General features: G+C 39.0%; 1 protein-coding gene across 1 annotated transcript in view; it reads left to right on the top strand.

The window, feature by feature from the left end:
• The window catches only part of LOC103513756 (protein takeout), a gene marked incomplete in the record, with an annotated part of 26,788 nt that extends 15,281 nt beyond the window's left edge, over positions 1–11,507 (top strand). The window contains 4 exon segments of the mRNA XM_026826874.1: positions 2,071–2,186; positions 2,720–2,853; positions 10,223–10,372; positions 11,111–11,507. Coding sequence (XP_026682675.1) covers positions 2,071–2,186; positions 2,720–2,853; positions 10,223–10,372; positions 11,111–11,268 — 558 coding nt within the window.
• Positions 11,508–19,793: the final 8,286 nt, after the last annotated feature.

Raw genomic sequence — 19,793 nt, 5'->3', positions numbered from 1 at the left:
TTTTTATAATAAGGGGGGTGGGGGTGCAATCTTGAAAGTTCAGGGTTCCGCAAAGATGTTCACCTTTTGAAAAGGGTTCCGCGGGCCAAACTAATTAAGAAACACTGTTTTAATGTATTTTTTCTTCCTCTTCTTCTTCTTCTTCTTCTTCTTCTTCTTCTTTTTTCCCTGTTTACTTCGTAGGATGATGTCTGTGTTTGTTTCACTTTGTGCCATTCTTGCTTCGCAAATTGTTCAAAGCACAAATTATCACACTATACGAGTACTTTTCACTTTTTATTTCAGGATTCCATTTTCAAATCGGAATTTTAAAAGTTTTTTAAAAGTTAGACCTAAACCTAAAATAATCAAATTTAAATTAAATTAAAGTCAGCTCAACAATCTAGCATAATTTAAAAAAGACAAGTGCCCAATAAAGAAATAACTTACTAAACAAAAACTGTATGGACCAAGTGAAATAAATCTAAAACACAATCTAAGATACATTTTTTTTTTTTTTTTTTTTCAATCTAAACCAAAAAACAAACTAAAATGTAAACAATAAAACCATCAACAAAAATCGCCTATTTGAATAAACTCTGTGAAATTGGGGGCCAAAAATCGCTCCCTGAGGTACACCTGTGAAAACGGAATCAGTGTCGAAGAGCAAATCACATATCAAACATGAAGCTAAATCTTAACTCATTGATGTCAGTGGCGACTGTACTGATCGTCAATATTCATCACAACTCACGGACATCTTGCCTGAAACTACGTAAGTTACAAAGTCAAATGTCTTTTTAAAATCTTTTAATTACCTAATTGCTTGGAGAGGTGGATTAAACAAGTACCGAGGATAAATATAGGTATTTTGTAACATAAAATCGTTGCCAATGCTGTTCGCGGTCATATAATATGTGTTAAACTGGCAACTTTTCCCCCTCCCTATGACTCATATTTTCGAAAAATTCCCTCGAAAATGCTAGTCCACGCTACAAAAAGTGTGTTAAGCTAACAGCCTGTTGAGTTCTCTTTGATTTGTATAGGCTTAACAGGCCTGAAATCCACCTTAAGTCTTAGTTAGGTACATATTTTTACATTAGTTAGACTTACTTGCTTGCTAGTTATAGATACTCTTTGCTGGAACGATGTTTGATACAACGATCAAACAGCTTCTCGCAGACATAAAACCATTCAAACCTCTGACATTCCAAACGGTTCAGTCAACTAAAGCTTTTGCAATAGCGTGAACTAAAACAGAGTCGGCGAAATTCTTCCACTGAAACAAACTGGTTTGGGATCTCCACTACAGTGTCCACTGGTTAGTGCATTCTAGTGGTGGAGCTTGTCCAATAACAAAGGGTTCAGAATCTAATGGCAGGAAACAGAACCACAATCAGAGTTTGAACTTAGTTTAAGTTATACCTTGGATTAATAATCTCATTGGCTAAAAAGTTTGAATTTAACCAATCAGATTCCTCCCAAGAGGTAAACATAAACCAAGTCCAGAAACCTAAATGAGATCTAGGTTTACTGTGGCAGTTAGTCTGTCTGTTTCCCGATTACTCTCGACGAAAAATTTGTCCCATTTTGATGAAATGTGGAAAAACTGTTGATTTTTCAAAATTATTCAAAAGGTTGCGGGAATTTTCTTATTAGATTTTGGTCCAGATCGGTCTTTTGGCAGGACCTATTGGCCATTGGAACATAAAAAAAGCATCTACTTTTTTAGAGACCATAAACCCATCGAGTAAAAAAACAAACAAGATAATTTGCACTTTAAAACTCTTGTAAAAAAAATAGATGAAAAAAAAAGAGACCATAGACCCATCGAGTAAAAAAACAAACAAGATAATTGGCACTTTAAAACTCTTGTAAAAAAAAAAAAAAATAGATGAAAAAAAAAATCAAAATTCATTCTACAATCTACATTGACTTATTGACTACATTCTCATGTAAACCACTTGTCCTGCCGAGCAAGTTCTGCAAGTTCAATTGTATAGTAAAAAATCAATATGCCACTTTGATTTTTTGACAGAAGTTAATAAGTTAATTGTTAAAGTTTAAACTTTGATCACTTTGAAGTTTGAACCCCTCTTCATCAAGCAGCTCACTGTTAACCAGGGCTCTCGCTCGATAGGTCTCGCCCTTACTCTGAGGGATTTCAAGATCTATGGACTCCGTAACATCAAGTTCAAGAAAGCCAGGTAATCTCAGGGGAGGGGAGGGAGTCCTTCCTCCCCTCCTATCCCTGTTTTTAGCTGTCGAAGGGCAGTGATTGGTTGAAAAATCTCGGTCCTTCCTCCCCTCCCAAGAGTTTTTTCTCCCTTCTTATCCCTGTTTCTTTAACTGTCAGAAGAGGGGGGAGGTTTTCTCTCCTCTTATCCCTGTTTATTTAACTGTCGGGGGTGTCCGGCAATTTTCGTTATTTCCGGGGCCACATTGCCACAATTTTGGTTCAAGTTCAACCTTCAACTGGCAGCCTAGTTAGCTTGGTTGGTTCGACTACCGCCCGGGGCGGATTTTATCATGAAAGGATAATGTTCGTTCACGGAACGGCTGGCTTTCTCCTGTCCTATCTTCCTTCTCTCTCTCTGATTTCGGAACGATAAGACAGTTACAGTTCCCTCTATCAAACCTCTGGGGGGAAAAAATCATTTCTAGGAGACCTTAAAGAATTCCTAAAATAAATAATTTAGCAACTAAACGCCTAATGTAGACAAATGCCTTTTCATTTCAGAACTTTACTGGAGAAGCAACACATCGAGTGGGATTTCGAGATCCCACAGGTGCAAATCCTGGGCACGTACAACATATCGGGCAAAGTACTCGTGTTGCCTATCACGGGGAGCGGTGATGCCAATGTAACCATTAGTGAGTATTCCCATGTTGCCAAGTGACATGAGTCCTTATTGAATTTTATGGTTACTATGAAATTACCATTGTAGAAAAAGAAGATCTCTAAAATAGGGTTTGATTCTGAGAAATAGTAATGAAGCGTTTGTCGATTGATTGATACCCCGTGAAAGGTGAGTTATCCGCCAACGCCCCAGGCAGTGTCAGAACTAGATACCATTTAAAAGTATTCTTGCCAGTCTAGTTAGAGCTAGGAGGGTGGCGTGTGCCTTGTAAGCGCTAGGTGGGCGGTTTAATTTCCGCCCGGGGCGGATTTTACCCTAAACAGAATACCTAAGTTCCTTCTCGGAAGGGCTGCCTTTTTCTTATCCTAACTTTGTTCCCTATTCGCTTTCAGGACGATAAGACCCTAGCAGTTACAGTTCCCTCTATCAAACCTCTTTTTTGTCAAACTTCCAAACTTATGAAAAACTCTTGATTTTTCAAAATTATTCAAAAGGTTGCGGGAATTTTCTTATTAGATTTTGGTCCAGATCGGTCTTTTGGCAGGACCCATTGGCCATTGGAACATAAAAAAAAGCATCTACTTTTTTAGAGACCATAGACCCATCGAGTAAAAAAACAAACAAGATAATTTGCACTTTAAAACTCTTGTGAAAAAATAGATGAAAAAAAAAAATAATAATAATCAAGATTCATTCTACAATCTACATTGACTACATTCTCATGTAAACCACTTGTCCTGCCGAGCAAGTTCTGCAAGTTCAATTGTATAATAAAAAATCAATAGAGCCAACACCATATAGTTATAGATTCAATAGCCAACACTATGTAGGTATAGCCAACATTATATAGGTATAGCCAGCAAGCACATGTGTTGTCAATAGCCAACATGTGTCCAGCCGATTACTGGGTCAAGTTGAGAAATAGGTACTCTGTGCTGGCAAAATATACCAAAGCCGTTAACTCGGACTTGAATGGAATACGCAATCCAGTGTCGAACAGATCGAACTACACTCTGGAATTTGTAAAAAAAGAGTTTAAAAAAGAGTGTTTCATCGCCGTTTTTATTTCATAGCAATAAAACAAGTGCAACATTCTTTGTAATTGTATTATAAACTCTGCCTATGGAATATACGAGACCTTGGTTAGACTGCGGGAGTAAAGGGACTTTAGACTCGTATGGTCTATGCCGTAGCCTGCTCAATTGCCCATCGGCATCGTGTAGTATGCCTCTCATCAGATGGGCAAGACAAGAAGGGACACAATACTTCCCATTGGGGTGCTGGGTCAACACGAGAGCACCAGAACCAGACAGAAGCCCATCTGAGAGACGTACTACAGGACGGGCATGCTACGACACAGACCACATGTGTCTTTTTTTTCTTTTTTTTTTTGAGAGGTTTGACACAGGGATCTGTAACTGCTATGGTCTTATCGTCCCGAAATCGAAGAGAGAAGGAAGACAGGATAGGAGAAAGCCAGCCGTTCCGAGAACGAACATTATCCCATCAGGATAAAATCCGCCCCGGGCGGGAATCGGAACCGCGGCCTAGCGCTTACAAGGCAGAATGTAGCAGTAGTTTCAATGCTACAAAATGAAAACGGCGGTAAAACATTTTGTCTTTCTTTTCTTTTTACACTTTAATGTCAAATTGTGGCCCCCGGCATGACAGAAAATCCCCTTTGTTAAAAGTGTCCCTGTTTTGATTTCAGCCCACTACACGAAGCCCTGTAGCCGACATGACCCGAATTTGAACGAATGTGTCGTCAAACACGGACAGGCAGCCATTCCTCAGTTTATCAATGGTAAGTTTGGTAACTCTTAGTAGGAAGACTAGTACGATTAATAACAGAGGTGCATACGGCATACCTATCTCTCGGCGAATCAAACAATTGGGCGGAGGTCACCAAAGAGTTAGGACCGGCAGTAGGAGACGCTATTGGGGAAGTTTTTCGACAGCTCCTCACGTCCATTGCGGAACTGGTGCCCTGGGAGTATATCTATCCGGATAAAGTCTGACCGGAATCCGGATAACGTATATAACCGGATAAAATGCTTGAAAAGAACAAGCTCCTCACAATGGTTGACTGCGGTTCAGGACGAGCCAATCAAATATGGCTATGGCTAGAGACCATCACCCTGGTGTATGGCTGGTAGAAGAGATATTTTCTCTATTTTGTCATCACCTTTCGGCTATAGCCAAAGCCGCTAGAACAACAACCGGATAAAGTGTAGCCAAAATGACCTTAGTTGTCGAAAAACATCTGCCAGTGATGGTCGAATCAAATGAGAGAAAAATCTTCGTCCTCCTCGCCTTTTCCCATGTTCAGACGGGGTCGGCGTTTTTCGTCAGCCTCTCAATCAGCCCTGGGATGATTACTTTGGGCTGACATCTGGTTTTGACATTGGAAAAAGCATTGCTGCCATGTTCTCATTTACAGACCCCCAGGTTCGAATCCCAGAGGTGGCTACAATTTGTACTGGAAAGTAGCAATGACCTTTGCCTATGTAAAATAATAATAATAATAATAAACTGATGTGTACAAAAATTTAGACACTAGTAAAACATGATCTTGTGTTCTTATTTTCTCTTCTTTTCCTTAAACATTTTTATTCCTACTTTATATCATCTCAAATATACATCGTCACTATAGCTGAAAACCGCCAAAAAACGGTCGAAATTTGTCAAAAGCGGTCAAAATACCGCCAAGCGCAGCAACCATCTCAACCAAACATTTTGTGTTTCATCCTTGTCACATTTGTGAACTACATACCAAATTTCAAGTCTCTAGCTTATACCGTTCCCGAGATATTGTTAAATTACCCGGAAAACCGCCCAAAAGCGGTAAAATGCCGCCAACCGTTGCACCGATCTTAACCAAAAGTTTCGTGCCGCATCCTTGTCACATTTTACAGCTGCATACCAAATTTCAAGTCTCTAGCTCTAGAAATAAGCTCAAAACTGACGAAAAAGAACAGTCTCAAAATATTCAAATGGAAAATGCAAGCAAGTTTTTCTTTGTTGTTTTTTTCAACTATGGAATGACGTCACGTGCAGTGTTGTCAAAATATTAGCACTCGCCGCGCGGTAAAAAAAAAAATCCCTCGAAAAGCGCGAGTTCAAACACAAATATCTCGGCAAGTACACGACGGATTTTAAAATCGAAAACAGATTTGTGAATGTGATTTTTGACCGCTTCGTTTTATTTATGTTAGGTTGAATTATTTTTTACATGAGAATCCTCAATTGCGGCTTAAAAAACTTCAAAATCCGTCCTAAAACATCATGAAAATCCGTTTATCCTTCATTTATTGCGACATGACCCGAATTTGAACGAATGTGTCGTCAAACATGGACAGGCAGCCATTCCTCAGTTTATCAATGGTAAGTTTGGTAACTCTTAAGTAGGAAGACTAGTACGTTTAATAACAGAGGTACATACCTATCTCTCGGCGAATCAAACAATAATTGCGGCTTTATAAAACTTTAAAATCCGTCCTAAAACATCATGAAAACCCATTTTTCCTTGATTTATTGCGGGGAAACAACAGGAAAAGTCGAAAATATTTCCGTCCCAACCGAGACTTGAACCAAGCACCTCTGCTCTGGCTCAGAAACCAAAATCAGCATTCTTTTACAGAGGTACCTAGGTAGAATGTTAAATCCCTATAAGGTAATCTTCTGTTCTTATTTTCTCTTCTTTTTCTTAAACATTTTTATTCCTACTTTATATCATAGTTTCTTGCCAACACGAAGAAGAAGAACAAGGAGAAGAAGAAGAAGAAAAAGGAAAATAATGACAATGACCTTGGCCTTGTAAATATAAAAATAAGAGAGAGAGAGAGAGAAAGAGAGAGAGAGAGAGATATTTTCTTCTGCTTTCATACTCATTTGAGCTCCCACTCCATCCTAAAAAATCAGTACCTATGTACCTACCTAATTTGTTTAATATTCAGTTTATTATTATTCTTGATTTAATTTTTTGATTTTACTTTCATGTAGGTAATGATTTAAAATTAAGACTATGCCTTTTTACTTTCTATTATTTTTATTACTATCGTAATAATAAAGGAAGGAAATAATGGAATTTGTATGAGCGCCTGTTAATGTGTTTAATTATGCAATACGTCATACATAACACCTGTAAGATTGTAAGCACAACTTTGAAAAGGTTCTGTGCAGGCTGAAAAAAACGTTCAATAAACAGGGAATTTTATTCTCCAAAACAAGAAGGTGACAAAAAATTCATCCCTAGGGATTTAGTTTTAGTTTTATTGTTCAGATGATCATTATGTTTTATTGTCTCTCCCCCCCTCTTCCTTATCTCCTTCCCCTCTTTCTCCTTCCCCCCCATCCTCTCCCTCTACGATTTTAGTTTCCACTTCCCCCGAAAATTTAACGACAGAACTTCTGGAATGGCCTTGAGATGTAAGATTATTAGGGAGAAAAACTAAGTTATTAAGGGAAAAAGTGACTTATTTATTGGGGGAAAACTGGAAGAAATGTGTTTGATTTCTTTATTACTACTTAGGTACCTACCTAATTTGTTTAATATTCAGTTTATTATTATTCTTGATTTAATTTTTTGATTTTACTTTCATGTAATGATTTAAAATTAAGACTACCTATACCTTTTTTTATTATTACTATCGTAATAATAAAGGAAGGAAATATTGGAATTTGTATGAGCGCCTGTTAATGTGTTTAATTATGCAATACGTCATACATAACACCTGTAAGATTGTAAGCACAACTTTGAAAAGGTTCAGTGCAGGCTGAAGAAAACGTCAAAGGATTTGTATGAACGCCGTGAAATTCTTTTTGATTATGCAATGTGCAATAAGCAGGGAATTTTATTCTCCAAAACAAGAAGGTGACAAAAAATTCATCCCTAGGAATTTAGTTTGAGTTTTATTGTTCAGATGATCATTATGTTTTATTGTCTCTGCAATCTTGAAAGTTCAGGGTTCCGCAAAGATGTTCACCTTTTGAAAAGGGTTCCGCGGGCCAAACTAATTAAGAAACACTGTTTTAATGTATTTTTTCTTCCTCTTCTTCTTCTTCTTCTTCTTCTTCTTCTTCTTTTTTCCCTGTTTACTTCGTAGGATGATGTCTGCGTTTGTTTCACTTTGTGCCATTCTTGCTGCGCAAGTTGTTCAAAGCACAAATTATCACTACCTATACTTTTTATTTCAGGATTCCATTTTCAAATCGGAATTTTAAAAGTTTTTTAAAAGTTAGACCTAAACCTAAAATAATCAAATTTAAATTAAATTAAAGTCAGCTCAACAATCTAGCATAATTTAAAAAAGACAAGTGCCCAATAAAGAAATAACTTACTAAACAAAAACTGTAAATGAGAAGGGAAGGCAAAAGATAAAATAAGTGAAGAAAAGAAGGAAAAGAGAGAACAAGTAGGTAGAAGAAAACAGAAAGAGAAGAAAAAAAAAGAATGTAAAGAAGAGAGATCAGGAGAAAAGTAGAAAAGATAAAGAGTGGGAAGGAAAAGAGGAAGAGAGGAGAAAGAAAAGTCGAAGAGAAAAGAAGAGAAGAGAACAAAATGTTGTGATAGTACCTACATTGTAACGAATCATAGAATGGTCACAAAGTAATGCCACATCTACAAATTTATGATAGGTTGATAGCATACTAAAACCCTTCTCAAATGTCTCCAGGTGATCCCAAGTACAGGGTGCCCAAAATGGACCCCCTCTTCATCAAGCAGCTCACTGTTAACCAGGGCTCTCGCTCGATAGGTCTCGCCCTTACTCTGAGGGATTTCAAGATCTATGGACTACGCAACATCAAGTTCAAGAAAGCTAGGTAATCTCAGGGGAGGGGGCTCCTACTTCCTCCCCTCCTATCCCTGTTTATAGCTGTCGAAGGGCAGTGGTTGGTTGAAAAATGTTGTCGTACTGGCCTCGTGTCAGTCTGCATTTGAGGAATTCACCAATTCTTTGATCAATCAGAGGATAGGCCAGGAAGCCAGCAGGATAATAATAATAGTGCTTATTTATACCGCTCGCATAGGACTGAAAAGTCCCTTTACTCCAGCAGTAGACTACTACTATTATTGTGGTCCTCGCATAGGACTGAAAAGTCCCTTTACTCCAGCAGTAGGCTACTACTATTATTGTGGTCAAATTCTCAAATTAGGATTGAGGATAAAATTCCATACCTCGGCTGGGATTGAACCCACGCCCTCCTGTTTACCAGGCGAGCGCCTTGACCACTAAATAGGACTGAAAAGTCCCTTTACTCCAGCAGTAGGCTACTACTATTATTGTGGTCAAATTCTCAAATTATATTGAGGATTCCATACCTCGGCTGGGATTGAACCCACGCCCTCCTGTTTACCAGGCGAGCGCCTTGACCACTACACCACCGAGGCAGGATAGTCACCAATCCCGATATCAACCACGCGGAACGTTGTTTAACTTCTTTGAGACACATTGAACTGGTGCATTCAAAGTACTATCAATTATCAATCAATTATTTACAGACTTTTTGTTCTGGTCATCTGGAATTGGTGGAAGAGCGCACTAAGAATCCTGCCAATAACACATATAAAATTTGGTATTTCATTCTCTTTAGGATCGCACTATTTCAGGCCCCATGGGAAACTATGAAATGACCACCAGTGGGTGGTACGTGTTGAAGCCTTAAAGAAAAGATAAAAATCATTTCTAGGAGATCTTAAAAAGAATTCCCTAAATAATTTATCAAAGCCTTACGTAGACAATGCCTTCTCATTTCAGAACTTTACTGGAGAAGCAACATATCGAGTGGGACTTCGAGATACCACAGGTTCAAATCCTGGGCACGTACAACATATCGGGCAAAGTGCTCGTGTTGCCTATCACGGGGAGCGGTGATGCCAATGTAACCATTAGTGAGTATTCCAATGTTGCCAAGTGACATGAGTCCTTATTGAATTTTATGGTTATTATGAAATTACCATTGTAGAAAAAGAAGATCTCTAAAATAGGGTTTGATTCTGAGAAATAGTAATGAGGCGTTTGTCGGAAGAATGTCGATTGATTGATACCCCGTGAAACGTGAGTTATTCACCAACGCCCCAGGCAGTGTCAGAACTAGATACCATTGAAAAGTATTCGTGCCAGTCTAGTTGGCTAGGAGGGGGCGTGTCTGCCTTGTAAGCGCTAGGTGGGCGGTTCAATTTCCACCCGGGGTGGATTTTATCCTAAACAGAATACCTAAGTTCCTTCTCGGAAGGGCTGCCTTTTTCTTATCCTATCTTTGACTTTGTTCCCTATTCGCTTTCAGGACGATAAGACCTTAGCAGTTACAGTTCCCTCTATCAAACCTCTTTTTTGTCAAACTTCCAAACTTATCACAAACCTCTTCCATTTTGTTTTCAGCCAATCTGAAGATAACCTACAAGTACGATTGGACCTACGTCACCCGCAACAACAAACAATACATGAACATCACCACCAGTAAGCTGTTGTTCGAGAACGGGCGAACCTATTTCGACCTCAAGAACTTGTTCAACGGAGACAAAGTGTTGGGTTAGTGATCCACCCTGATCAGGGTCAGTTCCATCTGTCTGTCACTCTGTCCCCATAGAAGGACTTATCCAAACCTAGTCGACCTATATATATCAAATTAAAGATCTTTTTACCAGGAACACGAAAATGGTGGTCCAAATTTTGTCCAGAGAACCATAAAGCCAAAAAACCAAAAAAAACTGGTTTTTGGGGAATTATCTGCATAGCCTTTATGCCTCAGGATCCAGTCCCCTTAAGTCTAGTGGTGGAAACACCATCACGTTATGTGAGCTCAAGTGAACGAAATCACCTACTATGGGAGAACTTTTACCCACATCTTTCTGACTTCCCATAAGCTCAAGTGACGTGATAGTATTGTGTCTCTACCTTAAATGTACCCTAAAATATACATCGGTATCATACTAGCCTTCAACGCATAATGTCCTGGGTTCTATTCTCGACCAAGTTGAAGTTTTTTCACACTCTATGCGTGGATTTCAGCAGATTTACATCAAGTGAACTGCTGGGAGACAGCTAAAAACTCTCTTTAAGGCCAAATTCGTAGAAGCTTAACCCTTTGGGGCATTTGCCCCTACACTTAAGCCTCAGAGTGGGCTTTTTGTGTGTGGTATGGGTTAAGCCCCTACGAATATCGTTATACTGAAATGCTGAAAGGATACTGAAATGCTAGGATGCGACTGGAAAGTGGAAACCCCCTTTTTTAGATTTCCCATAATTTTCCCTTTGTTTTCATTCCAGGTAACAACATGAATTACTTCCTGAACGACAATTGGGCGGAGGTCACCAAAGAGTTAGGACCGGCAGTAGGAGACGCTATTGGGGAAGTTTTTCGACAGCTCCTCACGTCGATCGCCGAACTGGTGCCCTGGGAGTATATCTATCCGGATAAAGTCTGACCGAAATCCGGATAACGTATATAACCGGATAAAATGCTTGAAAAGAACAATCACAAGTCCTCACGATGGTTGACAGCAGTTCAGGATGAGCCAATTAAACATGGCTAGAGACCCTGGTGTATGGCTGGTAGAAGAGATATTTTCTCTATTTTGTCATCACCTTTCGGCTATAGCTAAACCCGCTAGATTCCGCTAGAACAACAACCGGATAAAGTGTAGCCAAAATGACCTTAGTTGTCGAAAAACATCTGTCAGTGATGGTCAAATCAAATGAGAGAAAAATCTTCGTCCTCCTTGCCTTTTCCCATGTTCAGATGGGGTTGGCGTTTTTCGTCAGCCTCTCAATCAGTCCTGGGATGATTACTTTTACTTACGAGTAGGTTTTTATATCCCGACTCGGAGTTTCGTCTATTTCATAGACATTTTCAAGGGAAACTCTATCGAAACAATGGGACAGTCAAAACAATTCCTATATGGATCGCAACAAACGTTAGGTACAATTTTCTTCAAAAACCTCGAAGAAAAATAGCAATTACGCGGCCCCTAATTTTTTCCAGGTATTCTTGATCCTCCTAACTTGACGTTACGACTTACACCACTGTATCTGACCCCTACCTAGTCCTGGGATGATTACTTTGGGCTGACATCTGGTTTTGGCTACAATAGTTTTACGAGTGGTTGTTGAACGACCAAAAGGCGCATAGTCCGTAGACATTGGAAAAAGCACCTCAAGTTGGCATTTACAACGTTCTGGGTTCGACTCCCAGAGGTGGCTACAATTTGCACTGGAAAGTAGCAATGAACTTTGCCTATGTAAAATAATAAACTGATGTGTACAAAAATTTAGACACTAGTAAAACATGTAATATGTAATCTTCTGTTCTTATTTTCTCTTCTTTTTCTTAAACATTTTTATTCCTACTTTATATCATAGTTTCTTGCCAACACGAAGAAGAACAAGGAGAAGAAGAAGAAGAAGAAGAAGATGAAGAAGAAGAAGAAGAAGTAGAAGAAGAAGGAAAATAATGACAATGACCTTGGCCTTGTAAATATAAAAATAAGAGAGAGAGAAAGAGAGAAATTTTCTTCTGTTTTCGTCCATTTTGTTTTCAGCCAATCTGAAGATAACCTACAAGTACGATTGGACCTACGTCACCCGCAACAACAAACAATACATGAACATCACGACAAGTAAGCTCTTGTTCGAGAACGGGCGAACATATTTCGACCTCAAGAACTTGTTCAACGGAGACAAAGTGTTGGGTGAGTGATCCACCCTGATCAGGGTCAGTTCCATCAGGTCAAAATCAGGGTAGCTTCGGCACTTTGAGAGGCAGTCCTCAGGTCTGCACGTTTCTCCTCTTTTGCTGTGATAGCGCCTGCACCTAACCATAGGAGGAAAAATCAAATGAGAGGAAACGAAATTCAGAAGAGGGGACATTCCGAAGGAAAATACATACAATTAAAATAGAATATACCTTGTTTATACTACCAGCATAGGACTGAAAAGTCCCTTTACTCTCGCAGTCTAAACAAGGTCTTATATTATTTGATTGGTAATAACATAACATTTTATGGAACAATAATTAAGACCTGTTTAAATTTAAAAAAAAGAGGGAACAATAGTCTAAATGGTCATACCACTACGCCTGTTGCTGTAGCAAAATAAATTTTGCGCTTTAATGTTGCTAAATTTTTTGGTCCAGCGTTTCTTGGAGTGCGGCACCTGTTGTTGATTTATCTGCATAGCCTTTATGCCTCAGGATTCAGTCCCCATAAGTCTAAAGGTGGAAACACTCAAGTACCACGTTATGTGAGCTCAAGTGAACGAAATCACCTACTATGGGAGAACTTTTACCCACATCTTTCTGACTTCCCATAAGCTCAAGTGACGTGATAGTATTTTGTTTCTACCCTAAATGTACCCTAAAATATACATCGGTATCATACTAGAGACTTGAAAGTTGGCATGCTACCTTCATCCTTTCCTCCCTCCTTGGCCAAATTATTTCCTCAAAGGCGAAACACAGGTATAGGTACTACCTACTGGCGTTTTCACTTTAACAAACGCTTCAATATTAGCTTTCGAACTCAAACAAGCCGCGAGGGTTGATCGAAACGGTGGGAATTTTGTGTTTTGACACCCGGTTTTGTGAATAGAATAGAGAATTTGAGTGAGAATAGGATGTGAATGGAATTTGAAACTCGGTTTTTGTGGATAGATATACATAGGTAGAATAGGACAAAGCCGAATAGAATAGAATATACCTAGGTAGTAACCCTACCTTCATCCTTTCCTCCCTCCTTGGCCAAATTATTTCCTCAAAGGCTAAATATATGTACTACCTACTGGCGTTTTCACTTTAACAAACACTTCAATATTAGCTTTCGAACTCAAACAAGCCGCGAGGGTTGATCGAAACGGTGCGAATTGGTGTGTGTTTGACACCCGGTTTTGTGAATAGAATATAGAATTTGAGTGAGAATAGGATGTGAATGGATTTTGAAACTCGGTTTTGTGGATAGATATACATAGGTAGAATTGGACAAAGCCGAATAGAATAGGATAGAATAAAACTGAAGATAGTCTAAACAAGGTCTTATATATTTGATTGGTAATAACATTACATTTTATGGAACAATAATCAAGACCTGTTTAAATTAAAAAAAGGAAGGATAGAATAAAACTGAAGAGAATAGAATAGAATTGGATAGTGCTTTGTTTATACTACCAGAAAAGGAGGAATCAGTTATCGACGCGACACGAAGGTCGAATCATGTTTCAAAAGCAAAATTCGTACGAGCGGATGGAAAAGGAGAATCAAGTGAAGGATTTAGCGCTGGTAAATATTATCCCTCGTTATGGACCTATGGGATTGATGACTAAATAGGCCTTAGTAAGGCCAGCCACTCACTATCAGGTAGACCTGATAGACGGACCTTTTCAGCCGTACCTGTCAGGTCTACCTGATAACCTGACAAGGGTTACCACCCGACAAGGGTTTCTCAGAACGGCTGACTCCATCTTATCCTGTCCTCCTTCTCTCTTCGAATAAGATCTCAATTAATACGGTCTCCTCCATCAAATCTAGTCTACACAACTACTGAGGTATTTATTAGTTTCGGTGAAAATGTCACATCCACCAGAAATAGAGGATGTGTTCTTTACACTAACATGAAACCTATGGATATTCATTATTTATCCAAGCTCGATGTTGTTTAACTTGATTGTTCCATGCCTGGTTGCTTAGCAACGGTAAGTTCTACTCTCATATCAAGCAGTACCTTCCTCGCGCTCTGTTTCACTTTACAGCTAGGTACCTCCCTACCTAGTACCTCTATCTCTGCTTTCTACCCTCTTATACCTACATACTTTCTGTTTAGATACCTACTGCTCTTTACTTCTTTACCTACACAGTTACCTGTGTTTAGATACTACAGTCTTGCTTGATAAACCTTGAGTTTTTCCATAATCTCCTAGGCTCATTTTATTCTGTTTTATTGACAGTAAGGTGCATTTTTCTTCAGAGCTCTTTTACTAGTCATTGTGTTTGTTTACTAGTGTGAAGTTTTTATTTACTAGTCACGCAGTTAGTAGTTCCTACTTGTTCTTCAGTAGGCAGTATACATAGGTTCCTATCTAAATCTAATTTTGAAACAAAATGCTACTTTTGGCATATTATACCTCTTTCTAATACGTATTATAGTAATTTTTAGATACATAGGTAACGTACCTAATTTTTAATCTAACATATGTAGGTAGTTATTAAACTGTTTCATTGACCTAATTAATTCAAGTGCTTTACAATACGATGGATTTTGTGAATTTGTACCAGCTTTACCAGCAATGTAGTGCCTCCTGAGAGAATATCATAATGGTAAGTACCTGTCTACATAATAATCTAAATCTAAATGTTTCAATCCAAATCTAAATCTATTAGTGCTTGATCAAAGTGGCAAAGGGGTGGTTTTGAATGTTTTGATGTAAATGTAAAAAAAAAAAAAATCTACACTCAACCTAAGTCGATTGACAATATTGACATTGACTTTAACCCATTAAAATGTAGGTAAGACACACAGTGTTGCCAAAAATCTCAAAATAATTCTAAATTGAATTTGACGAGGGGAAAAGTATTCCGAATTAGACAACATAGCCCCCCCCCCATATTAAATTTGTAAACAAATCCCACCATTCGAGATTTTCCCCTTTTCTCTCCCTCCTCTCAAGAATTTCTCCCTCCCAACCTCTCTCCCTCCCTCTTTTTCCCTCCTATTAAGAATTTCCCCCTCCCTCTCTTTCTCCTTCCATCAAGAAATTTCGTTTTTATAGTCACCTAGGTGTTTCCTACTAACAATTTCATGCTCATAAAGAGGGAGGAAAGAGAGAGGGGGTTGTTATAATTTCCCCTCCCTCCCTTTTCCCTTCCCTTCTAGGTTCTCTCTCACTTTCTCCCACCTCTCTCCCTCCAATCCTAGGCCCTCCCTCCACCCTTCCATCTCTCCTGCCCCTCCTTTTCCAACCGCCCTCTCCTCCTTTTCCTTCCTAGGTCCTCTCTCCCTAAACCCTTTCCTCTTCCCTTCTCCCTCCTAGGCCCTAAATCTTTCCATCTCCCCCTCCACCTCGCTTTCCCCCCTAGGCCTTCTAGGTTCTCTCTCACTTTCTCCCACCTCTCTCCCTCCAATCCTAGGCCCTCCCTCCACCCTTCCATCTCTCCTGCCCCTCCTTCTCCAACCGCCCTTTCCCTCCTAGGATCTCCCTTCCTAAACCCTTTCCTCTTCCCTTCTCCCTCCTAGGCCCTAAATCTTTCCATCTCCCCCTCCACCTCGCTTTCCCTCTTAGGCCCTCCCTCCCTAAACCCTTTCCTCTTCCCTGCCATCTCCGTTTTCCAAAAAGTTATCACTGCAGTTCAAACGCTGGAAGATAGAGCGCACCACGTTCTATTCAAAAAACCGTTTTACGCAAAGAGGGCAAAAAATCCATATTTCCCTTTTTGCAGCCAGCTCCTCGATTTATCCTAAACAGATGAGGTTTGTTCTCGGAACGGCTTGCCTGCTTTTCCATTGGCTATTACACTTGTAAGATACTTTTCCATACTTTGGTGATTTAGGGCACAGATATTTTTCTCTAGGCGTAGACTATCCAGGTAGACCTGATAGGTACTCCTGATCAGGTCCGCCTGTCAGGCTGTCAGGTCTACCTGCTTGTGAATGGCTGTCCTAAAAGAGAATATTGCTGAATTCTCTCGATAATTTTCAAAATCAAAAACTTACCAAACGACGCACAAGGTTGCTTTTCGGACTTCAGTAACCTTCGGGTCTGACACAGCAAACACTTACATGCACCCATATTTATGAACACAATGCTGGCTCTTAAGTTCGTGCTAAGCATAGTGTCAAGGCATTTGATGATTGGTCAATTTTGACTTGAGACTGATCTGAGAACGATCATTCTTGTTCATAAATACGAGTGTTACAGTATCCCACAATGTATCCCAAATCTGTTGGGTGTCCCAAATCAGCAATCTGTCAGGAACTGGTGCATTAAACGTGCTGTTGGTTTTTGACGAGTTTACCTCAAATTCCCTAACGGTTAACTCATTATGGTTCCAGGTGACATGGCTCAAGCTATGAATCTGCACAGGATACAGGATAGACCGTGGCAAATACAGGCATGCTCTGCCACACAGTGCGAAGGGATTAAGGTAAACATCCTCCCTCCTTTAGACTTACCTCCCAACTCGGTACTTCAGACATATTCGAAGATTTCATAATTTGGATTGAAAAGACGCCATCTTGGATGTCAAAAAACTTCCAAATCTTTACCACGCCACCTACCTAGTTTCAATATTTTAAACTAGGTAGGTAAATTTAGTTTTTTTTTTTTTTTAAGAAAAGGCTTCTGAAGGGAAACTAAATTTTGGTTTTTTTTTTTTTTTGTTTTTTTTTTTTTTTTTTTTTTTTAAGAGGGAAGAGGCTTCTGAAGGGGTTAAACTAAAAAGGAAAGAAAAAACTCTACAGGCAAAATATCATCGCTAGAAAGTAGAAAGTCAAAGGGGCGTAAGTGATTTTATCAAATTTTTCGTAAGCGCACTTCAGCCCATTTGTGCTGCAATTATTTCCGCAAATATCACATACGCCTAAACATAAAAGAATAATATGTTCACAATGGTTTAGAAATCACATACACCTGTTCGTGCTATCAATAGTATCTCTTATCAATAGTAAGTATGTCTGTGTGTTAATCTCTTTTTTTTTTATCACTTACATTGCATATGTGTTTTGCACATTGCATATCCAGTTTTATTATCAGGATACCATAGGTTTTAGGTAATTTATTAACAGCTAGTCAGATTTTAACAAACTAGACAAGACATGGGTTTCGTTTTATGTTTTTACTCAGGAATAATCCCAATTTTAATTGTTTTGATCCAGCATTTAAGTACCTACACAAGTCTTCACTTAGCTTGTTTCCTTCTCTTCTGCTCCTCCGCTAGCACGCTTGCATACTGGCGCTACCTAGCGGACGAAAATAGCAACTGCGTTAAGTCTGACGTCACACATCTTCCCTAGAACGGAAAATAAAAATTGAATTTTCGATTGTTTACAGTTACTTTTTCGGAGTTTTGACCTCAGATTTGGATTTTTCCCAACTTTTTACATAGGAATCGACCATTTATTCATAATTTTTACCCTTTTGCAACTCCTCCATTAATACATATGTACCTTTTTATACAAGGAAAAAATCGACCCGTCAATTTAATAAATTAACCAAAATAGACTGTTATTTGGTACCAAATTAATCTACCTACCTCTGGAGAGGAAAAAATCCAAATTCTCAAAGAGTCTCCGAGGGGGGCAAAATATCACGGCAAAATATTGTGGAATGCGTTATTCTGCCCATGAGAGAGTTGCCCGGGGCAGTTCGAATCGCTTTCACTAGTTAGTGCCTACTTGTAAATAGAAGAAAAGGAAAGAGAAAGAAGCGGGAGAGAATATATGGCCAGATATTTAATAAACTGGAATTCTGGTGTACTGGCCAGTCTAAATCAGGGCTGGCAAACAAGGGGGCATATGTTTGAAAATAATAATAATAATAAATAAACCCTTTTTTGGAGTGCACTCAGACTTGTGAGGAAATGGTTGAAATCTCAAGAAAAAAGGTGAAAACGGAAAAGAGGTTGTGGTAAACAAGAGGGGAAAATAATGCAAAAAAAGTAATAGTCATTAAAAAAAAAAAGGTAAACCAAATAGGTAACAATAGCAAATAATAATAAAACAAAATACATGTATTACCATACCTACCTTTAGTACAGATCTAACCTATACCCTATACCTAAATATTTGTAATTTCTTGTATTTCTGTTCATAAATAATTAATAACCAATAGATATTTATAACAATTTTGAATCTCTCGAAGGTCGAATCATGTTTCAAAAGCAAAATTCGTACGAGCGGATGGAAAAGGAGAATCAAGTGAAGGATTTAGCGCTGGTAAATATTTCTTATCCCTCGTTATGGACCCAAGAGATTGATGACTAAGAAGTCAGAAGTCCTTAGTAAGGCCAGCCACTCACTACTCACTATCAGGTAGACCTGATCAGGTGTCAAGTCTACCTGATAGAGTCAGTTCTACCTGATAGTGTGTGTGCTCATCAAATATCAGGTAGACCTGATAGTGGCTGGCCTAAGCGCTAGGTCACGGGTTCCTGCCCGAGGAAAACTTTATCCTAAAGTTCCTAACCGATGCGATGAGGGTTTCTCAGAACGCGTGTCTTTCTCCAATCCAGTCCCCCTTCTTTCTTCGAATAAGACCTTCTTTGATACTGTTTCCTGTATCAAACCTTTTCATTTTTCTTTTTTAATCCGATTCCGTGACTCGGTCTTGAGACCTCACTTGACTCCGCTAATTCCAGGGTCTCCTAGCGATTCTGAAGAAGCTCCGCTCCTCCCCGGAGAAGGAGAAGAACCGCCATAGTCTACACAACTACTGAGGTATTTATTAGTTTCGGTGAAAATGTCACATCCACCAGAAATAGAGGATGTGTTCTTCACACTAACATATAAAACCCTCCGTGGTTTGGTATGTGTGAGAACCATGTGAGAGATAGCTAGACTCACATATCCACCGGATGGTCGGGGATAGTTTCTTCTAATAGAAGGTATGATAGGTTCTAGCATAGAAAATCTAGCGTAGAAATGTGTGAGAGCCTAGGGCTGACGTGATCCTGAGATTTTGTCCAATCAGGATCAATAACGTGATGTTTCGTCGGACTTAGAAATATCTGAAAAATAAGAAAGTTCTTGGTGGTCTTCTTCTTCTTTTTTTCTTTCTTTCCTTTCTTCTTCTTCTTTTTTCTTCGTCTTTTGCTCCTTTTTTTTTATTACTTTCTATATTTTTCTTCTGCTTCCTCTTCTTCGTGGATCAACAGGCTATGTACGTAATATACGTTCATATGTAGATACATTTGTATAAAAAAAAAGAGTGCATAATTTTATACTCTTATGCACTTACTTACAGCTCAGGA

Source organism: Diaphorina citri, unplaced genomic scaffold, assembly GCF_000475195.1.
Source record: "Diaphorina citri unplaced genomic scaffold, Diaci psyllid genome assembly version 1.1 scaffold1021, whole genome shotgun sequence".
Classification (NCBI taxonomy): domain Eukaryota; kingdom Metazoa; phylum Arthropoda; class Insecta; order Hemiptera; family Psyllidae; genus Diaphorina; species Diaphorina citri.
Note: the sequence above shows the minus strand (reverse complement) of the source record. Positions and strands in the feature narration are given on the sequence as shown.